The following is a 21,877-nucleotide window of genomic DNA, read 5'->3' on the forward strand; positions in this document are numbered from 1 at the left end:
GGCAGTAGTCCTGGATCTCAGGCTTCAGGGCCTGTGGACGGCAGAGGAATCAGCGTTACCAATCAACATCTTGGAGCTAAGAGCTGTCTGGAAAGTGATTTCCTTGGCGGGAGACAGGTTACAGAACCTCCCTTTGAGGATTCAGACCGACAATGCCACAGCTGTGGCGTATCTGAATCACCAGGGAGGTACACGCAGCAAATTGGCCATGTGGGAGGTGTCCAGAATCTTCCTATGGGCGGAACAGAATGTTCCAGCTGTATCGGCTATATTCATTCCAGGAATAGAGAATATAGAAGCCGACTTCCTGAGCAGGGAGGAGCTCAAGGAAGGGGAATGGAGCTTACACCCTCAGGTGTTTCACCAGATCACTTCGATGTGGGGAACTCCGGATGTGGACCTGATGGCATCCAGGGTCAACCGTCAAGTGCCCAGGTTCTATGCCAGAACGAGGGATCCACTAGCGGAGGCAGTGGATGCCATGACTATTCACTGGCAGGGAGATCTCCTTTATGCATTCCCACCAGTACCAATGTTACCGAGACTTCTGAAGAAAATACAGGGGCAGAAGGTTCCAGTGATCTTAGTGGCCCCAGATTGGCCAAGGAGGTCCTGGTACTCGAGGCTTCAGAGGTTGTCTGTGGACTCATGGCGTCTACCTCTGAGACCAGACCTTCTAAGACAAGGCCCATTCAATCACCTGGATTCCGATCGATTGATTTTGACGGCCTGGCTATTGAAACCACCATTTTGAAAAGGAAAGGGTTTTCTGAGGCAGTAGTACAGACGATGATAAAAGCCAGAAAAGCTGTATCTTCGGCAAATTATTATAGAGTCTGGAAGACTTACATTCGATGGTGTGAGAGAAGAAAGGCTCATACATCTCATTTTAAGCTATCAAGAATGATGGAATTCTTACAAGATGGTTTTTCATCGGGTCTAAGCCTTCAGTCACTGAAGGTGCAGGTTTCGGCCTTGTCCATCTATTTCCAGAAAAAGATAGCCATTTTGCCGGAAATTCAAACCTTTTTACAAGGAGTATCCAGGTTGAAGCCATACCAGTAGCACCTTGGGATCTATCGCTGGTTTTGGAATGCCTTCAGAAGGCACCATTTGAACCTTTAAGGTCGGCTGACTTTAAGTTTCTCACGGGGAAGCTAGTGTTTTTGTTAGCAGTAGCATCTGCTAAAAGAGTTTCAGAGTTGGGAGCCTTGTCATGTAAATCTCCCTTCTTAATTTTTCATGATGACAGGGCTGTTTTGAGAACAGTGCCTCAGTTTTTACCGAAGGTGGTATCTACCTTCCATTTAAATCAGGAGATAGTTCTACCTGTGTTTCAACCCCCAGAGGGTTCTAAGAAAAGGGACAAGTTGAGAACTTTGGATGTTGTGCGTGCTTTACGCATATATGTGGACAGAATGAAGAGTGTCAGGAAGACTGACACATTGTTGGTATTGTATGACGTACACAAGATTGGTTGGCCTGCATCTAAGCAGACTATTGCTAGGTGGTTGCGGTCTGTGATAGCCTTTGCATACACCAAAGTGGGTAGACCGGTACCGGCCAAAATAAATGCGCATACCACCAGGTCAGTTGCCACCTCTTGGGCGGTTCGACATGGGGCCACAGCTGAGCAGGTTTGCAGAGCTGCCACTTGGTCATCTGTTCACACATTTGCCAAATTCTATAGATTCCATGAGTTCGCGTCGGAGGACGCATCATTCGGGCGAGCAGTGCTGAGAGCTGCAGACCTGAGCGTACCCACCCAAAGGACCGGCTCTGGAACGTCCCAGTGTTGAGCTGTGTCACCAGGACCATTGAAAGAGAAAAAGGGATTTTTGTAAGAACTTACCGTTCGAATCCCTTTCTCTGATATGGTCCTGGTGACACAGCGATCCCTCCCTTACGCTCAGTAAGTATGCCAGAAGTTTCATGATGTTCATGTTAAAATGGTTAAAAGTTAACAGTTTCTGTTATAAAATGTGCATATAATATGTGCAGGCGTGTGTACTGAGGTAATGTATTCCAGTGGCTTTGAAAGATTGAACTGAAGAGTCCAGGGATGCAGTAGGGGAGGAGCCTACCCTCTAAAACTTTAGGATAGGTGCCTGGCTCCTTCGGACCCTCCTACATCCCAGTGTTGAGCTGTGTCACCAGGACCATATCAGAGAAAGGGATTCGAACGGTAAGTTCTTACAAAAATCCCTTTATTGTTGGGAAGCTTTCAAAGCTCAGCATACTGACCCTGTCCTGTCAAAACTATCCATACAGTACATGAGGGTTATATTGCATGGGATAGTTTCCATTAAACAATGTCTTAAGAAGACCCAAAAGCACACTGGGAAAGACTTGGAGTGTGGCTTCGGTGGGTGCACAATAGCTTATGTACTTTCCATATGAGATATACATATACATGAAATAATTTATCCAAATCAGAACAATATTAGGTTAGCAAGATCATCAGGCATGGTGTCAATGCAAAAACAAGTCTGTATAAATAATGTGGAGCCGGAACCACATCCTCCACCATCCTTCTGTCCATTTGTAAGCAAAAATGGATTCACCAAAGTGTTTAATCCACCCTCTTCTAATTCTCAATAAAATAAATTGGGGTATCTTCAGAGTATACCTGTATTTCATGCCAAAAGGTGTTCCAAAAACACTTCCACGTCTGTTTTCGGAGAGAATGGGACAGGTCCTATATATAACTTTCCCATCGAAAGATTTCTCAGTATACCTCTCCTTCTGTTGCAAGGCCTTCAACTGCTCCATTCTGAAAATAACAAAAGGCTTTCTAAAGCGAGAGAAACCTGGGGGGTCACAGGTTATATCTGGAGATGCAGAACACAATTTTAGCTTTGTTAATAGAAAGTTTGAACAATCCAAATAACAAGTCGCAGAATATGACAAAATTGAAAAAAAGTCTTTGATCTAATATACAAGTGGTACTCAGGTTCCAGTCACTCGGGCAGGGTAGCAGTATTATTTCAATAATCTTGGATATGTATGAAGCAGTGCCAAGTTTGGAAAAGTTGCCTATATAGACCAATCCACTTAGAAGTATCATTTATTAAGTGCATTCCATAAAATGATGCGTAGAAGCCGGTTCATTTCTCCACTCGTCTTCACTGCTTCATACATCTACCCTTAAGGTTCCCAGATTTCCTCATCCACTCCTCTTCATGTAATACTCTATTATTATATCACTACTATAAACCTTTTCTTAATATAAATTTGTGGTTTGGGTTTGGAAAAAGTGTGGCGCTCCTTGGGTTCTGCTGCCTTTTTCTCGATATCCTGGGATCAATCCCTATTGATCCTATCATAGGTTGGAAGAAGGGGGAAATTTATATAGAAAAGTGGCGCTGAAAGGAAATACTTATTTTTTTATTTTTTTCTCTTTTTTTTCTTCGCTGATTCTTAAATGATATTAGTGATCCTCTCCCATGTCACCGAAAATATTCGTATGAAAAAGATGGGATAACAGAAAGGGGATGTATGACCTATATAACGGTATCTTTTGAAGGTTGGGTGCGTACCCGTACTCACGATGTGTTTTGTTCTTTCACTCCCATAAAGGTTTCTTTTTTGTGTTCTCTGTCTGTTTTATGCAAAACTTGTATCCAAGTGCTTCTCTCCAGCCTGCACCTCAGAGACACCTCCTGATGGAAAAAAACACCTTCCTCCTGCCAACGCGTTTCGAGCTGTTGCTCTTTATCAAGGCATGCAGCTTTATAAAGAGCAACAGCTCGAAACACGTTGGCAGGAGGAAGGTGTTTTTTTCCATCAGGAGGTGTCTCTGAGGTGCAGGCTGGAGAGAAGCACTTGGATACAAGTTTTGCATAAAACAGACAGAGAACACAAAAAAGAAACCTTTATGGGAGTGAAAGAACAAAACACATCGTGAGTACGGGTACGCACCCAACCTTCAAAAGATACCGTTATATATGTCATACATCCCCTTTCTGTTATCCCATCTTTTTCATACGAATATTTTCGGTGACATGGGAGAGGATCACTAATATCATTTAAGAATCAGCGAAGAGAAAAAAAGAAAAGTATTTCCTTTCAGCGCCACTTTTCTATATTCATTTCCCCCTTTTCTTAATATAGTATATATTAGCTCCTATCAATGCCTATCCTGTTAATGGCAGGTCAGCTTTTCATTGTCCAGTTAACCCCTTGACTGGTGGGCTTTGCTGGGGCAGGACAAACCTACCCCAGCAAAACCCACCACACAACTTAGCCCCCCCCCCCCACCTCCGCTTCGGCGTTTGTATGCCCCTGCCCTTGCCCCAGCCGCCAATCACAGGCGGCAGGCTCGGAGGACTCGGGCGCATGAACTCCTGAGCGCTCCCGAGCCACCCTGCTTCGTCACTGCTTTAGCTGGTGGCTGGGGATGCGGCAGGGGAGCTCCGGCAATCGTACGCCGGAACGGACATGTTGGGGGGTGGCAGAAGAGGAGGGATAATGGGGGGTGGGGGTTCCTAGAAGTGGTGCGCCAATGGTGCACAGCTGGAGGGACTACTGGCGCGCACCTACTGGCACTGGTTAATCTCAGTTAGAAGGCCCTACAGTACATAAAACATGTGAACCTCCATGTGAACTTTATGTGCTCTACAGTTCTCATCCAGAAGCTGATTAGGTACTTGTGTAATAGCACGGCTACGCTACGTTTTCAGCGTAGGGTAAGCTACTTTGTCAGCGTAGCCCAACGGCTGCCTAGTGTAGTTAGCATAGTGACTCAAGCCTAGTGAGCGTCTCCCGCACAACGCCGGTAACCACCAGATCCCCTGCGCTGGAGGAAGCCGGCAGAGACAGGATCATGCGGGCTCCAGCGGAGAGGCGCTCTAGCTGTCTGAGACACAGGTGTGTCTCAGTAATTATTGAGGCAGGGTACGGCAACCCTGGCCGTGTCCGCTTCAGGGTTAGGGGGTTCGGTAGCACGTGCGTCTCATGCACAAAGGGGGTATGCATAAGACACACTTTTGGCAGTGCTCCATGTTACATATTGGAAAATGCCTCCTTTTCACGTTACGCGTCCCCCCGACCTGTTCATAGCCCCACTATCCACGTCGGCATGGAGTTGACTTTATAAAGTGTGGCGAGTGGACGCGGAATACATGTAAAGTAATCCATGGCCCCTCGCGGGGCTCGCTGCGCTGACCACGCTACGGGCTCGGTGGCTCGCTGTGCTCGCCACACTTTATAAAATCAACTCCACGCCGATGTGGATAGTGGGGGTATGAACAGGTCGGGGGACGCGTAACGTGTTCCCGCGCGTGGTTAGTGGGGGTGTTTCGGGAACACATTCACACCTGGCATATCCAGCATCTCAGACAGTAATGACGACATGTGTTAACAGGTAACTGGATTTTAGTTAATAATAAAGAAGAAAAAAAAAAACACTTAAAGTACAATAATATGAAATAACAAGACCAAAACACTTCGCTACCTCTGACAGGGAAGCTGACTACGCTAACTATGCTAAGCGGCCGCCGGAAAACGACACTACTTCTGACTGACTATGCTGGCCGCGCGAACACTACGCTGATTCTGACAGGAACGCTATGCTAACTACGTAACGGGCGCCGTGATAATACACAAGTACCGCTGATTAGTATGTCCTTTCTGCCTTATCTGATGGACAGTGTCATGGTTGCTATACATTCCAATCTTCAGTGCTTAAAGGGAGTGACATTTCAACCTTTTGCAGTCCAATTCTTGGTACTTGTGGATTATCACGGCTCCCATCGCATGCCATATATAGTGGCATGCGATGTGATTTTTGCTGTTTTGGTACTCTTTACCTAGAACGGCGCCCGCGATTGAAATCGCGGGCGTCGGGGGTAAAAATCGCGGTCATCGCGGGTAAATCGGGATGGCCGCGATGACCGCGATGACCGCGATCACCGCGATTTTCCCATAGGAAACAATGTTAAAACGGCAGATTGACCGCGATTTTACTATTAAATGCCTCAATGGACCCGATTTGGGGCCAAATAGGCCAAATTAACCCTTAAATGGCCCCCCAAATTTTTAACGCCACCCCACGATCCACGCCAACCCGAAGCGTGGCGAGCGCAGCGAGCCCGCGAGGGGCGGCGGTACGCGTCCTCCGACCTTTTCATGCCCTACTATCCACTAGGGCGTGGTGTGAGAATATAATAGTGTGGCGAGCGCAGCGAGCCACCGAGCCCGAAGCGTGGCGAGCGCAGCGGATACCTTCACAGGTAGACGCGTCCCCTCGCGGGCTTCACAGGTGTCCGCGTCGCCACGGACACCTGTGAAGCCCGCAAAGGGACGCGCATACCTGTGAAGGTATCCGCGTCCCCTCGCGGGGCTCGCCACGCTTCGGGCTCGGTGGCTCGCTGCGCTCGCCACACTATTATATTCTCACACCACGCCCTAGTGGATAGTAGGGCATGAAAAGGTCGGAGGACGCGTACCGCCGCCCCTCGCGGGCTCGCTGCGCTCGCCACGCTTCGGGTTGGCGTGGATCGTGGGGTGGCGTTAAAAATTTGGGGGGGCATTTAAGGGTTAATGGGCTCTGTGGCCCATTTAACATTGATTCCTATGGCCAAATCGGGTGGATTGAGCCATTTAACAGCAAAATCGGGTCCATCGCGCCTTTTAACATTGATTTCTATGGGAAATCGGGAGCATCGCGTCGCGGGCATCGCGGGTACATTTATGTGCGGCCGCGACGCGACCGACACGATTTCCATGTTTAACATGGGTTTCAATGGGAAATCGCGGGCATCGCGTCGGTCGCGTCGCGGCCGCACATAAATGTACCCGCGATGCCCGCGACGGGCGCCGTTCTAGGTAAAGAGTACCGCTGTTTTTTGTCAAAATCGTATGCAATCGCATCGCATGCGATCGCATACGATTTTGCACTGAAAAGCATCCAAATGCATTGGAATTAGTATTAAACATGTTCAATGGCCCCCAAATGGCATTTTTGAGGCTGTACCACCCCCACTATCAACGCGAACCCGAAGCGTGGCGAGCGCAGCGGTACGCGTCCTATGACCTTTTCATACCCCCACTATCCACGTCGGCGTGGAGTTGAGAATAGAAAGTGTGGCGAGCGCAACGAGCCACCGAGCCCGAAGCGTGGCGAGCGCACACGGACACCTGTGAAGCCCGTGAGGGGACGCGGATACCTGTGAAGGTATCCGCGTTCCCTCGCGGGGCTCGCTGCGCTCGCCACGCTTCGGGCCCGGTGGCTTGCTGCGCTCGCCACACTTTCTATTCTAAGCTCCACGCCGACGTGGCTAGTGGGGGTATGAAAAGGTCGTAGGACGCGTACCGCCACCCCTCGCGGACTCGCTGCGCTCGCCACGCTTCGGGTTCGCGTTGATAGTGGGGGTGGTACAGCCTCAAAAATGCCATTTGGGGGCCATTGAACATGTTTAATACTAATTCCAATGCATTTGGATGCTTTTCATCGCAAAATCGTATGCGCAGCATACGATGGCCATCGTGGGAGCCGTGATAATCCACAAGTACCCAATTCTTTTTTTTTTTTTTACAGTTCACACGGTCTGGTTTCAATTAATTGTATGTTTTTTTTATTATTCAGAAATGGTCTACATTGAATGTTGAACAATGTTAATGTTCTTCTTTTAAAGTGGCTCACCATTGAATCTGCTACTAGCGCTAGGGCTGTTGAGCCTGACTAGACGTTGGACTTGAAAGGGTTAATGGATCTGTACTTTTAATATATACTATTTTACATTGTAGTAACTTATGTTTCTCCCTGCAAACAGAGCTCCAAGAGAAATCTCCATTGCCAACATCCATCAGGCGATATGCAACATTCCTTTGTTTGACTTCCTGACAAACAGGCATATGGGTGCTGTAAATGTGGAGGATGAATTGCCCATAAAATAGAAAATAAAAAACACTACAACTTGAAAAAAAGGCTTCATCCTAACCATCGGAATGTGACTATCTCCTCTGTTGTAGCTAGAGACGTTCCTTCCTGTTTGTTGACTTGTGCTAGTTGGTCTGCTGCACGCGGTCTTCTATTTGTACTAAAACTCAGTGTATGTATGTACATATGTTCGTCCACTTTAGTCAGAATAATAAATGGCCCATTTTGCCAACTCTTTGTCTTATTTCAATTCTATGAATGGAGCGGATAACCATGTGTTCATTCTAGCAATTCTGCATTCTTAAAAACCCTTTCAGGTCCTCTTTCTGCCTGGGGTGTCACTCTTTGTGCTAGAAGCACTACAGTAATGTGGTCTGTGTTTCAGTAGTGATATGCAGACCAGACCAATGAGCACTGCATCAGTGGATGACACCCCAGGCAGGGAAGAGCACAGGTTTTCTAAGATGCGAGAATGGCCACTATTAAGGCTGGTCATCTATTACCTCTGCCTTTCCCATTAAGTCAGGTGTGCTTGCCAGTACATAGATGCCAGCATAACTTTAGTTTGGGTAGGCGTGGCTTATCCATGGTTGGTATCTTTTAAGGGACACAAATCTGGTCCAACAAATGGGGGAAAAATGAAAGATAAACAGACCCACAGACGAGTTTCAATGTTCTGCAATTGGAAGAAGAGACAGACCGTATATAGGAGAACCTGCGGAAAGAGGTACCGCAGCTGCACTACAATAAATCATATATATTATTTCCAAAAGGTGATTGTTGGTGAGGATCCCCTTTTCTCCTTTCTTACGTAACCAAAATCTATACATTAGGTACCGTTTTAAATATAAAATTCTTTACTTCTGATCAATTGTTAATTTAGAATTGCAGATTGTATTGTTTGTTTAAAATTGACCCTGGAGATATCGATACGCCACAGCTAATGGGTCTTACACAAGTAACGATTTAGGGGCATTTTCTAAGTCATGTCACCAGATCGCTTAAAAAATACTCCTACATTGCTACGTGTGTAGGGGCCATCGTGATGCGTGACCCCGCTTGTCGCTATCGCCCGGCAATTAATATCCAGCATGCTGGATATTAATCGGGTAGGGGCAGTGTTCTCACCGGAGAACACTGGCCCTGACAGATCGCTCAGCACACAGCGCTGACACATCGCTGTGTGCTGAGCGATCTTGCTGAAGTATTCGGAGTGATCTAGCATTGCTCAGTACACTTCAGCATCTCCCCATGTAGACCCCTTATATGATCAGATTTGCTCGGCTACTCGAAATGGCTAAAAATTAATGGGTTCTTCTTTCATCCTACTACAGATCACCAACCTCTCTATAAAATGAATTGTATTTTATTTACATGCAAAGTTTTCACATGGGCCACCTAGTAATAGCAATTATCAAAATAGTACTGGGCAATATAGTAACCAACCAACCAACCAACCAATGACAAGAAGTGCGGGGGGGGGGGGGGGCGGACAACTTTGCATAGCGCAGCACTGTGTAAAATCGTCCACAATGCTGCTCATCTAATACCAGCCGATTAACTGCTTTTCCGGCGGTGATGCGGGAGCACACATCTCTGCTCATCGCCCGGCCGTACACACTGGGCGGCTTTGAGCGACTTTGAGCTGAAAGACTACAAGTACATCTGTAGGGGTGGCCCAGTTGGTGGTCCAGGACCAATTCGAATCATTTATGGTCAGTGTAATCGACCATACCAGTGCTAGTGGCTGCCAGTCCTAACAAACAGAAGCAAATCCTGTCCTTCACCACATAACTGACCCTAAGGATGACCTAGAATCACAATATACTTAATTTGATAGATTTTTCTCTAGATTTATATAGGCGTAGGGGTTCTGTGAGAAAATTCTGATGATCTAGGATGCTGGGATTTAAAAAAGTGGCCACAGTGGCAAGGTTCTTTTATATTTCAAGGAACTAATATAGTAACAGCAAATACAACACCACAACAGTTACTCAATACAATATTGATTTATTATACTCCACTTCGTAAGTTCAATTCAGAAGTAATCAGTTATCACATCCACTGTCATTACAACACCTGTGTGCTTAGGGAGAGGTCAGTTGAACGCCAGCGTCCGTCAATGGGTTCCAGGATGAGGCCAATGAACTGCCCTTGTATACACACTTGTAGTTGTTGGCTCCCAAAACAATAAAACCATAACACACATTGGGGGCAGTACAGCACAGCAGTAGTATATATGTATATATATATCCTTCAAAGGATGTAAATAAAATAAAATCCATACCATGTTATGTTAGGACTATGGCATTGGGTTTTGAATAGTTTAATCATTTGTCACCTGATGATCACTATGGGGGAAATATTGGTCATGTTCATGTAGCTGAGCACCGGTAATTCTTGGGCAGTTTGTCTACATAGTTACATAGTAGGTAAGGCTGAAAAAAGACTTGCGTCCATCTAGTTCAACCTGGTATAGATATCCATTGCTGATTTGGTAGGTTCTAGTATTTTACAGACAAATTATATTTCTTATTTGAACCCATGGATGTTTTTCTTCAGTAAATGTTTGTCCAACTTTGCCTTGAACGCATTTAATGAGCCAGCCGTTACCACCTCTCTGGGAAGAGAGTTCCAGAGTTTGACTGTTCTGACCGTAAAAATTCTTTCTACTAGCTGAATGAAATCTTTTTTTCTTCTAATCTATACTCATGCCCTTGTGTCCTAGATTCCTTTCTAGTAGAAAAGAGGGTGTGTGACAGTTCCTTTATATTGGCCCTTGATATACTTGTACATGTTGAGCATAAACGTCTCTTTCTCCTTCATCCACTAGGTGTCACTGGAGTTACACTGGGGAATAGAAGGCGACCACAGGGAGCATGGGCACTTTAAAATAATTAATCAGTGTGACCAACTCCTCCCCTTCTACTTCCCCTCCCAGGCAGTCTTAGATCGTGCCCAAAAGGGAGCAGGTCACATTTGGCTCATCTCCTGGGCTTTTTGATAATTAGGGCATAAAGCAGCAAGTTTTGCCTTTGAGGACAGGCAGATAGTTGCTGCTACTATCTGCCTGCGACGTGGGAGCCTGCCGGAGGGAGCCGGCTGCTGCTTCAGGGTTTGCGCCCGGCTCCCTGGCTGACAGAGACCACCGTCTCTGGAGCTGTAACGGGCGCCGCTCTCACGCAGCGTGCACCCGATCCTCCCCCAGCCCCACCGCCGACGGCATGGCCGCAGCACTGTGAGTATTACCCTGCCTTCCTATTAGAGGAAGGTCAGGGACACAAACGGCGGTGCAGCAGAGGGTTTTTTAAACCTGGCGCCATTATGGGTGACGGAGCTGCCAGGCGGGGGGCGGAGTTACCGCGTGGTACTTCCCAGCAGGCCTTGGCATACCCCAGCGTTCCTGCAAGTCGCGGCGGCCATCTTGGACATTTGGCGCCGTTTGAACACGCTGCTGGAGGCTCCACAGTTGCGCTGCAGATCTATCCTGACTGCAGTTGGGCGATTCCTGTCCCCTGGTGACCGTCCTGCTGAACGCTCTATCCGGTCTGTGAGTTACAGTGGGGATTAGAGCTAGGTGGAGACAGTTTGGGCTGTGTCTCAAACTTAGAGCTATAGCGCTCCTAGGTATATGCCATAGCGTTGTACAAAGCTCTGTGACAGCTCTTTTACTTTCACTGTCTCTCCCTTCCAGCATAATATTTTGCTGCCTATCCTATACCTACTATCTGTGATCAGTCTGGTAGTGTGTGGTGATTGCTGGGTGTTCTGTTGAACCATGGCAGGGGGTAGCTCCAAGAGGGTTACTTGCAAGAAGTGTGCTGTTAAATTTACACCTTCTAAGGAGGGAGACTCTGTATGTGATAAATGCGCTGCTTTACCCCCAGCTCCAGAGTCCCCCGTTCATACCCCTGTTTGGGCATCACAATTAGCTGATGTGATGTCTCATTTAGCTTGCGAGCTCTCTGCAGCTCAAAAGGACAGAGAAACTTCCAGAACTCAACAGGCTTCCTTGACTTCTGCTGTGCAGAGCTTAACAAAGGCCTTGACACCAGCAGAGGGCGCCATTGCTTCATCTTCTAGGCAAAATCCCCCTACCTTACTCAGGAAAAGGGTATTACAGCCCTCTGGGGATTCTGGGGAGTATGACGATATGCCTGATCTGGAGGAGGGCGAATTTGCCCTTCCAGATAATTATGATGATGATGATGATGAGGTGGAACCTGAGGCTCAGGCGTTAGTTGCGCAAGAGCCGGTCCCAGCCACTCCAGGTCTGGAGGACCTTATACATATGGTAAAAGTTGCCTGCAAGGTGTCAGATGACACAGACATTCCTGCTCGTCCTTCTTTCTTTGGAAAGAGACAAAGGCAGTCACCCACCTTCCCCCCAGCGGAGGAGTTGGATGAACATATATTGCAGGCTTGGAATCATCCTGATAAAAAATTCCAGGTACCTCAGAGGTTTCTGGCTGCTTATCCTCTTCCACCAGAGGGTAGAAAGAGGGTCGAGATTCCTCCAGTAGTGGACTCTTCAGTCTCACGACTGTCCAAAAAGACGGTTCTCCCGGTGCCGGGTGCAACCACTCTTAAGGATACTTCTGACCGTAAGTTGGAGGTAACCCTTAAGAACATTTTTTCAGCAGCTGGAATTATTCAGCGTCCGGCCCAGGTCGGGTGCTGGGTAAATAAAGCCATAGGGGTATGGGCTTCTCAGATCCTAACAGAGGTCCGTGAGGGCTCTGACCCTGCTTCTATTGTTCAGTTGGCTGAACAGATCCAGGAGGCATCCAATTATCTAATAGACGCCTCTTCTGACGTCTGCATGGTTGCAGCCAAGGTTTCGGCCTTATCTATATCAGCTCGCAGAGCTCTCTGGTTACGCCAATGGCAGGCTGACGCAGAGTCCAAGCGTGCTGTGGAGGCCCTGGCGTTCAATGGGGAGGTTCTTTTCGGGCCAGAGCTCGACAAGTGGATCTCCCAAGCAACGGGGGGTAAGTCCCACTTCCTTCCCTCAGCGGCTCCTCCAGCTACACGCAGGACCCCTCAAAGGCCCTCCTTTCGGTCCTTTCGGCCTATGACCAGATTCAGAGGTCGTTCCAGAGGCGGAGCTCCATCTAGAGGCTCCAGAGGACGAGGCAGAGGCGCCTCGGCAGCTGTCCAGGAGCCCAAGTCCTCAAAGCCAGCCGCATGACTGTCCACGGTCCCATCTGGGGGATCCCAGAGTCGGGGCCCGACTGCTGTCCTTCTGTCACATCTGGCTGCAGTCTTGTCAGGACTCGTGGGTAAGGGATCTCGTGACCCAGGGTTACAAAATCCATTTCAGGTTAGTCCCTCCAAACAGGTTTTTCAAGACCGGTCTCCCAGTCTCAGGAGACAAGGCGCAACTTCGGTTGTCAGCAATCAACAAGCTGCGGACAACGGGAGTTGTGATACCAGTACCCGATGATCAGCGTACTCAGGGATACTACTCCAGTCTGTTCCTTGTGCCGAAGCCGGATGGCTCGGTAAGGCCCATACTAAATCTAAAGGATTTGAATCCGTTTCTACAAGCGGTCAAATTCAAGATGGAGTCCCTGCAGTCGGTGATTCAGGGACTGGAACAGGGAGAGTTCCTGGTATCCTTGGATATCAGGGACGCATACCTGCACATCCCCATCTGGCCTCCTCACCAGGCCTTCCTCCGGTTCGCTATACAGGAACAACACTGGCAGTTCCAGGCCCTGCCGTTCGGTCTCTCATCGGCCCCCAGGGTCTTCACCAAGGTGATGGCGGTGATGATGGAGGTCCTCAGGGCACAGGGGATTACCATCATCCCCTACTTGGACGATCTTCTTCTGAAGAATCGTTCGAGGGAGGCCCTGTTGTCCAACATACGACTCACCCAGGAGACTCTATCAGTCATGGGTGGATTCTGAACTTTGCAAAGTCTCAGCTACAGCCGTCCCAACGTCTTCTCTTTTTGGGGATGATTCTGGACACCCAGCAGATGAAGGTTTTTCTACCGCCCGACAAAGTTCAGTCCCTGCAGGTCCTGGTCAGGTCGGTCTTGCGACGGCCACAGGTAACGGTGCACCTTTGCACCAGACTCTTGGGGAAGATGGTGTCCTCCTTCGAGGCGGTACAATATGGCCGCTTCCACTCGCGCCAATTCCAGTTGTCTCTCCTTCACCAGTGGTCAGGGTCCCACCTGCATCTTCAGCAGCGGGTGACCCTGTCTCCTCGAGCCCGTCTGTCTCTGCTGTGGTGGCTCAACTCCGAAAACCTGCAAAGGGGCAGGAGGTTCGGCATATGGGAGTGGACTCTCCTCACCACAGACACCAGCCTTCGAGGCTGGGGGGCGGTAACGCTGGAACACCAGTTCCAGGGTTTATGGACGAGGCAGGAGAGCTTACTCTCCATCAATGTGCTGGAACTCAGAGCAGTCTACTATGCTCTTCTGCAGGCGGGACACCTGCTGCGGAGCAGAGCAATCAGAGTTCAGTCCGACAACGCCACAGCCGTCGCCTACATAAACAAACAGGGCGGCACTCGGAGCAAGGCGGCGATGAAGGAAGTAAGCAGGATCATCCTCTGGGCTCAGAATCATGCTCAGGCCTTGTCAGCGGTGTTCATCCCCGGAGTGGACAATTGGGAGGCCGACTTTTTAAGTCGGCAACATGCCCACCAGGGGGAGTGGTGCCTCAACCCTCAGGTATTTCAGTCCCTAGTACATCGTTGGGGGTGTCCGCAGGCGGATCTGATGGCGTCCCGCCACAACTTCCAGCTCCCAACATACTTCGCGCGGACTCGAGATCCTCAGGCCGCAGGAGTGGACGCTCTGGTCGCCCCTTGGCCGTTCCAGTTCATTTACCTCTTTCCTCCCTTTCCGCTGATACCTCGGGTATTACAGCGCATTCGCAGGGAGGGGGTAACAGCGCTTCTGATAGCGCCGGATTGGCCCCGGCGCTCGTGGTACACCAACCTGACGGATCTTCTAATCGACGAGCCGTGTCCGCTACCTCTTCAAGAGGACCTCCTCAGTCAGGGTCCCTTCATCTACCCAGATTTAGGACGTCTACATTTGACGGCGTGGCTGCTGAGAGGTCCATCTTGAGACATGCAGGTATCCCTAGGGCGGTGATACCTACAATGATGAGGGCCAGGAAGGAAGTCACCTCCAGACACTATCATCGTATTTGGAGATCCTATGTGGCGTGGTGCGAAAGACGCAGAGTGTCCTCTACTCTGTTCAAGAAGGCTCGGTTGCTCCTGTTTTTACAGGAGGGGTTAAACTCTGGACTTAGACTGAATACACTTAAGGTGCAGGTTTCAGCACTTTCAGTTTTTTTCCAGAAACGTATAGCTCTCATTCCGGAAGTCCACACGTTTTTCCAGGGGGTGCTGAGGCTTCAGCCCCCTATTCGTCCGCCTACGGCTCCCTCGGACCTAGAGCTAGTCCTCAGGTACTTGAGGTCATCGATTTTTGAGCCGTTAGAAGAGGTGGATCTTCGATATCTCACTTGGAAGGTGGTTCTTCTTTTGGCTCTGGCCTCGGCCAGGCGCGTTTCGGAACTGGGGGCGCTTTCTTGTCGCTCACCGTTCCTCCAGTTTCACCCGGACAGAGCAGAGGTCCGTACCAGTCTCTCCTTCCTTCCAAAGGTGGTCTCAGCGTTCCACGTGAACCAACCCATAGTGGTTCCAGCATTCACAGAGGCTTCACCTGAGGATAGGACTTTGGATGTGGTGAGGGCCCTGCGGATTTATGTCTCTCGCACGGCCTCTCTTCGCAAGACGGATGTCTTGTTTGTTACTTACGACCCAGTGCGTCGTGGATGGCCAGCTTCAAAGCAAACGCTGGCCAGATGGATCCGTCTGACTATTCGTCAGGCATACCTTGCTGAGGCTCAGACACCTCCTACTAACATAGGTGCGCACTCCACCAGATCAGTGGGTCCTTCATGGGCGGCTGCCCGTGGGGTCTCCTTGCAACAGCTCTGTCGTGCTGCGACATGGTCGGGTCGGCACACCTTTGTGCGCTTTTATAGGTTTGATACCTTTGCGGCACCAGCTTCTCAGTTTGGCCGCTCTGTTTTAAGGGGATCTCAGCGCTCACCCACCCGGGTTGAAAGCTCTGGGACGTCCCCAGTGTAACTCCAGTGACACCTAGTGGATGAAGGAGAAACAGGGATTTTGTACTTACCGTAAATCCTTTTCTCCGAGTCCACAGGTGTCACTGGACGCCCACCTCAGCGCTGTTCTCCACCTGTTACGTTCAGTGTTAGGTTCCTATTGGGTAACCTCTGGAGTTTTCCCTTGTCAGGGTTATTTAAACATGGTTATTACACACCTGTCTCGTCTGGTTTGACTCTGTGTGTGTTTGTTTTTTCATATATATATATATCTTTTCCTACTATACGTATTGAATGATGTTATGTTGTGATGAACCTCCTCTCGGATGTGTGTTATATCTTTCTGCTCCCTTTCGGGCACGATCTTTATGACTGCCTGGGAGGGGAAGTAGAAGGGGAGGAGTTGGTCACACTGATTAATTATTTTAAAGTGCCCATGCTCCCTGTGGTCGCCTTCTATTCCCCAGTGTAACTCCAGTGACACCTGTGGACTCGGAGAAAAGGATTTACGGTAAGTACAAAATCCCTGTTTTCTAATGTAAATAGTCCCAAATTGCTTAATCTCTCCCCGTAGCTTAATTTCTCCATTCCCCTAATAAGCTTTGTTGCTTGCCTTTGGACTTTTACTAATTTTACGATGTCCTTTTTATAGTGTGGGGCCCAGAACTGTACTCCGTACTCGAGGTGAGGTCTCACCAATGCTTTATATAGTGGCATAATTACCCTTGAGTCCCTAGTTTCCATTCCCCTCTTAATACATGCCAGAATTTTGTTGGCCTTTTTTGTAGCTACATTACAATGGGCACTACATCCCAGTTTGCTGTCTATTTGGACTCCTAGATCCTTTTCAAGTATGGAATTACCCAGTTCCTCTCCGCTAAGGTTGTAACTTGCACACTGGTTGTGTCTCCCAAGGTGCATAACCTTACATTTATCTACATTGAACCTCATCTTCCATTTTTTTGCCCACTCATCTAGAATTGCAAGATCATTTTGAAGCATGGTGACATCTTCTGATGATTTGATGACTTTGCTAAGTTTTGTATCGTCCGCAAAGATGGATACATTGCTGAGTAACCCTATCCCAATATCGTTAATAAAAATGTTAAACAAAATGGGCCCCAAAACCGAACCCTGGGGCACTCCACTTAGTACCGGTATCATATCTGATACGGCACCATTCACAACCACTCTTTGTTCTCTATTACATAGCCAATTCCCTACCCATGTGCAGATATTTTCACCCAATCCTAGGTTCTCCATTTTATTAATCAATCTCTTGTGTGGGACAGTATCATATGCTTTAGCGAAATCTAGGAAAATCACATCTACAGCATTTCCATTATCGAGGTTTTTGCTAACCTCTTCATAGAACCCTAGTAGATTAGTTTGGCATGAACGATTTTTCACGAACCCATGTTGGTTAGTACTGAGTAGACGGTAATGATCTAAATATTCCTGGATACCATCCCTTAAAAATCCTTCAAATAGTTTACCCACAATTGATGTTAAACTAACGGGTCTGTAATTAGCGGGATCTTCCTTTTTTGAATATTGGCACTACCTCTGCTATTCTCCAATCTTTTGGTACTATACCTGACGATAGTGACTTGCTAAAGATATAATGTAGGGGGGTAGCTAGTTCATCCCTTAATTCCATTAATACCCTCGGATGAATCCCATCTGGCCCTGGTGATTTATTTGTTTTGAGATTGCTTAGCCTCAGTATTATTTCCTTCGGCGTGAAATCCACAATGAGATCTGGCTTATTTGTCCCGTTTGTGGTAAATGTTCGTTCCATAGTCTGCTCTCCCTTAGTAAATACTGATGAGAAGAACTCATTTAACAGTTTTGCTTTTCCCTTGTCCTCAGTAACACTTTTTCCACTAGTATCAGTTAGTGGGCCTATGTTTTCCTTAATTAAAACATTTCCCCAAATAATACCATCCAGGGGAGCACCTCGTGTTGCAGTTGCTGACATATCTATCGCCATCGCCAGGACCCACCATACAGTACATCTAAGTGACTACAGCAAATAAATAATTTTGTAACCTACTGTAAACCTTACACTTATACCACTTACCGGTAGAAAAACACAGGATTTGATGAAAAATGTACCTTGAATGTTTATTTGGCACAAATTCTCCCTATTCCTGGGGAACTTACCTGACTCTCCCTGGAGTCCTGACACTATAGCTACAGAGCTATTTCCAACACATTGCAGCAACGGAGTACATTACTCTTCAGGAACCACTAGGTGCAAGGAATAAATCTAAATAAAAGGCATTGGATGCTTACAACACCTATGACACGACAGGCATCCTGATCAAGAATCAAGTAGTAAACTGAAATCTAAATTGCAGTGTAAACTAAAACTGTCCAGCATTTGGGTACACGGCCATTAGGTCGACACTATTAATGTCAACATACATTGGGTCAACCACTGAAGTTCAACAGGCCTTAGGTCAACACATGAATGGTCAACATGCATAAGGTTGACAGGGTCAAAAGGTTGACGTAAACATTAGGTCAATATTTCCAAACGGAATTACTTCTATTCCCACCAGCAAAGAACAGTTATCATCTTGATATCTCCATCACTATTGACAACTATACAGTCTACCCTACCCCAAAAGCTCATTGGCCAGGGTGTAACATAGCGGGTACGTGCGTACGGTGGTGGTGGGCAGAGCCCTTAGCCGGGACTGCTGTTTAGGACGGCCACGGCGCATCCTACACTGACTCTATTGACCTTCTCGGGCAGGTGACCATAGACTGCGGACTGCTAGGCTTCTCCTGTAGTCGCCGCATTTGAAGGAGCGAGTTAAGCCTGCTCCAACCTCGATGCAACCAGGTCTTACGTAATGACAAATCTACGGCGACCGCCAGAGACAGAGCCAAGAGGAGATCTAAACTAACTGGCTCTATATAGGAGGAACCCCCTACCTGACGGCACCAGGCCAAGGGCGGCGAGCGTGACCCAGTCACAGACACCAGATACCAATGGACTAGGGTTCCACCAAACAAAAACACGCCAACACAAATACAGGATACACCAAAACAGACAGTACCCCAAAACCGGTGTAAACCCACAACTGTGGGCCTCACAGTACCTAGGAGAGCTGGACCAAGACAAAAACTAGAACGAAGCTTGCCCACTGTACTCAAGAAAGAAAGCAACAGAACCAGGCTCCACTTGGAGCTCTTACGTGACCAGACTGCGAACCCCGGCATCACGGGATGGAATAGCACAGGCCGGGAACGACTGGCAGGACTGGACGAAAGCAACGCTGACCAGGACTGGACCAAACCAGGACCGGACCAGGATGTTACCAGTACAGGACTGGGACAGACAGGACCAGGACGTGACCCAGACTGGACCAAGACGTGACAGGACCGGGAAAAGACCAAGACAGGACCTAGAATGCAGGGTGCTCCAAACACACTGCATGGAACAATATCACCTTAAAATGGATCCTCTGGCCAATCAGCCCCTGCCATGAGTCCGGCCCCCTGTAATTAGAATTGCTTGCAGGTGGGCAGGCGTGCGCCTGTATTTTCCCTGCATCAGCGTCCCCCAGCCGGGTGGAAGTGACACCGCGGGACCCAGCACTGCCGGGTGGAAGTACCCGGGCCGCCCTTCTCAAGGCGCCGAACTCTGCTTAACTCTAAACTGTCCTTTGTTCCCCACATTCAATCTGTCGCAAAATCATGTTACATGCATCTAAAAAACATATCCAAAATACAACCCTTTCACACAACACACTACTAAGGGTGACATTCTATGGGATGAGATGTGTGTTTTTTGGTGATTATTAGTAAAAAAAATAGCGACATCGCATTTTTCCTTGAAATCGCATATTTAATATGATGCGCTAAGGGCCGGATATCGCATATTCTGTGCGATAACTCATGCGTACTGAAAGTGTGGTAAAAAATCGCACTTTATCGCATCCAGATGTTTTCGTACAAAAGAGTATACAAATCTCTTATTTAATGGGATGCGTTTTCGTAAATCGCACTTTTAAGGTGTCTAATAATCGCACTTTTTTCAGACCAGGTTCTGTTGGGCGATTTGGCCCAGAACTCACTTTGGTCAAGTGCACAAATGGTTAATTTCAACACAGGTGCCCTCAATTTCACTCAGAAACACCCCTACATATACCCCAACATCATTAAGGACACCTGTGAGGGTTTGAGACATGGAGATTTTGCAGAGTGGCTTGGAGTTGCTGATTTGTGATGTGGCCCATTTGGAGGAGCTGCGCAGGAGGGAGGAAGTTGCGCACCAGATCCAGGTAGCCCCCCGACTACTGCGTACCCCACATATGTATCGTGCTCGGCTGTACCTGTACTCCCTCTCGGATCAACAGGTTGTGGGGATGTTTAGGCTGAACCGCAATAACCTGTTGGACTTACAGTATATGAGCAGGTGAGAGATGATTTGGACCCTTTCGGGAGAGGCAACTATGCAGTGTCTGGGCTGCAGAAATTAATGTGTGCCCTCTACTATTTGGCCACAGGCTCCACTCAGTCTGTGACCTCATGCTCCTTGGGGGTATCACAACCCACTTTCTCTAAGCATTTTACTCAAGTGTTAGTTGCTTTAAAGAAGTTGTGGCGGACATACATCAGATTCCCACGTTCTGAGTTGGAGTGGCAGGACCACAAGGTGGCTTTCTATAGACTCTCAGCATTCCCTCACGTGCTGGGAGCTATAGACTGCACACACATTGGGATTAGGGCACCGCACGTGCGGGGATACGTCTATGTCAATCGGCGTGGGCGGCACTCTTTGAACATACAGGTGGTATGTGATGCTCATCTCAAAATCCTAAGTGTAGTAGCAGGCTTCCTTGGGAACAGCCATGACGCCTATATTCTGAGGCACTCAGCCCTCTGCAACTGATTCAACCAACAACAAATGCCAGAGGGCTTGCTATTTGGTAAGTACAATTTTACATATTACCCTCTCTGTCCTTATTTGTACCTGCTCAAATGTGTGTGTTTCTAGTTTCACAAGCATATTGCTCTTGTCTCAGTGACTCCTGTTTGCACAATGCACAGACCTTACCATATAAGGCAATAACTTCCTATCTTTGTTTTAGGTGACTCAGGATATGGGTGTGTTTTTTTCTGGCTCATGACACCTTTGCGCTCCCCAGAGGGCCCTGCACAGCACCGGTATAATGAATCCCATATTGCAACCCGCAATGTGGTGGAGCGTACGTTTGGAGTATTGAAAAGTAGATTCCGGTGTTTGGACCGGTCATCGGGTATGCTGCTTTACCACCCAGCAAAAGTAGTGATGATCGTCCAGGCTTGCTGCATATTACACAACATAGCCCTGTCCCAACCAGCCTATGTGGAGGAGGAACATGCAGCAGTCGTGCAGGAAGCCCAACCTACCACATCTCTGGTATTGAGGGGTACGCAGAGGGGGAATCTGGTGCGTACAGAAATTATCAGGCGTTACTTTTCTGGTAAGCACATGTGCCCTGTATTCCAACATGTACAGTACCTTTGCTGTAAGTGTACTCACAAACAAAAGATTTAGCAATACCATCTGTTTCCACCCACATTTAGCCTAATACACAGAGCCCAACTGATGCAGCTGGTGGTGCAGACCTATCCCTTGCTGTAATCAACCTTGTAAGTACATTTGCAACATGTATGAACAAATTTTGCTCTAAAACATGGCTCACCTGGTGTTGTGGAACTACACGTCCCAGTATGCCCTGACGCACTATAACCAGTACAGTCCAAACAATGAGTGCCAGAGCTTGCTGGAATATGTAGCTCCACAACCTTTGACGGGCCAGGAGTTACACAACACTACTTTTCAGCAATCTCATGCCCATATACCATTACACTGTCATATTTCACA

The 21,877-nt window shown here is 48.0% G+C and overlaps 1 protein-coding gene across 6 annotated transcripts in view; it reads left to right on the top strand.

Annotated features, from left to right (window-relative positions):
- The window catches only part of YEATS2 (YEATS domain containing 2), a 58,405-nt gene extending 50,307 nt beyond the window's left edge, over nucleotides 1-8,098 (top strand). For all 6 annotated transcript variants that reach the window (XM_083178261.1, XM_083178262.1, XM_083178265.1 and 3 more), the window contains one exon: nucleotides 7,776-8,098. In XM_083178261.1, the coding sequence (XP_083034387.1) occupies nucleotides 7,776-7,899 (124 nt within the window). In that variant the 3' untranslated portion in view covers nucleotides 7,900-8,098. The remainder of the gene's footprint in view (nucleotides 1-7,775) is intronic.
- Nucleotides 8,099-21,877: the final 13,779 nt, after the last annotated feature.

This window comes from Crinia signifera, chromosome 3 (assembly GCF_055691185.1).
Source record: "Crinia signifera chromosome 3, ASM5569118v1, whole genome shotgun sequence".
Taxonomy (NCBI): Eukaryota; Metazoa; Chordata; class Amphibia; order Anura; family Myobatrachidae; genus Crinia; species Crinia signifera.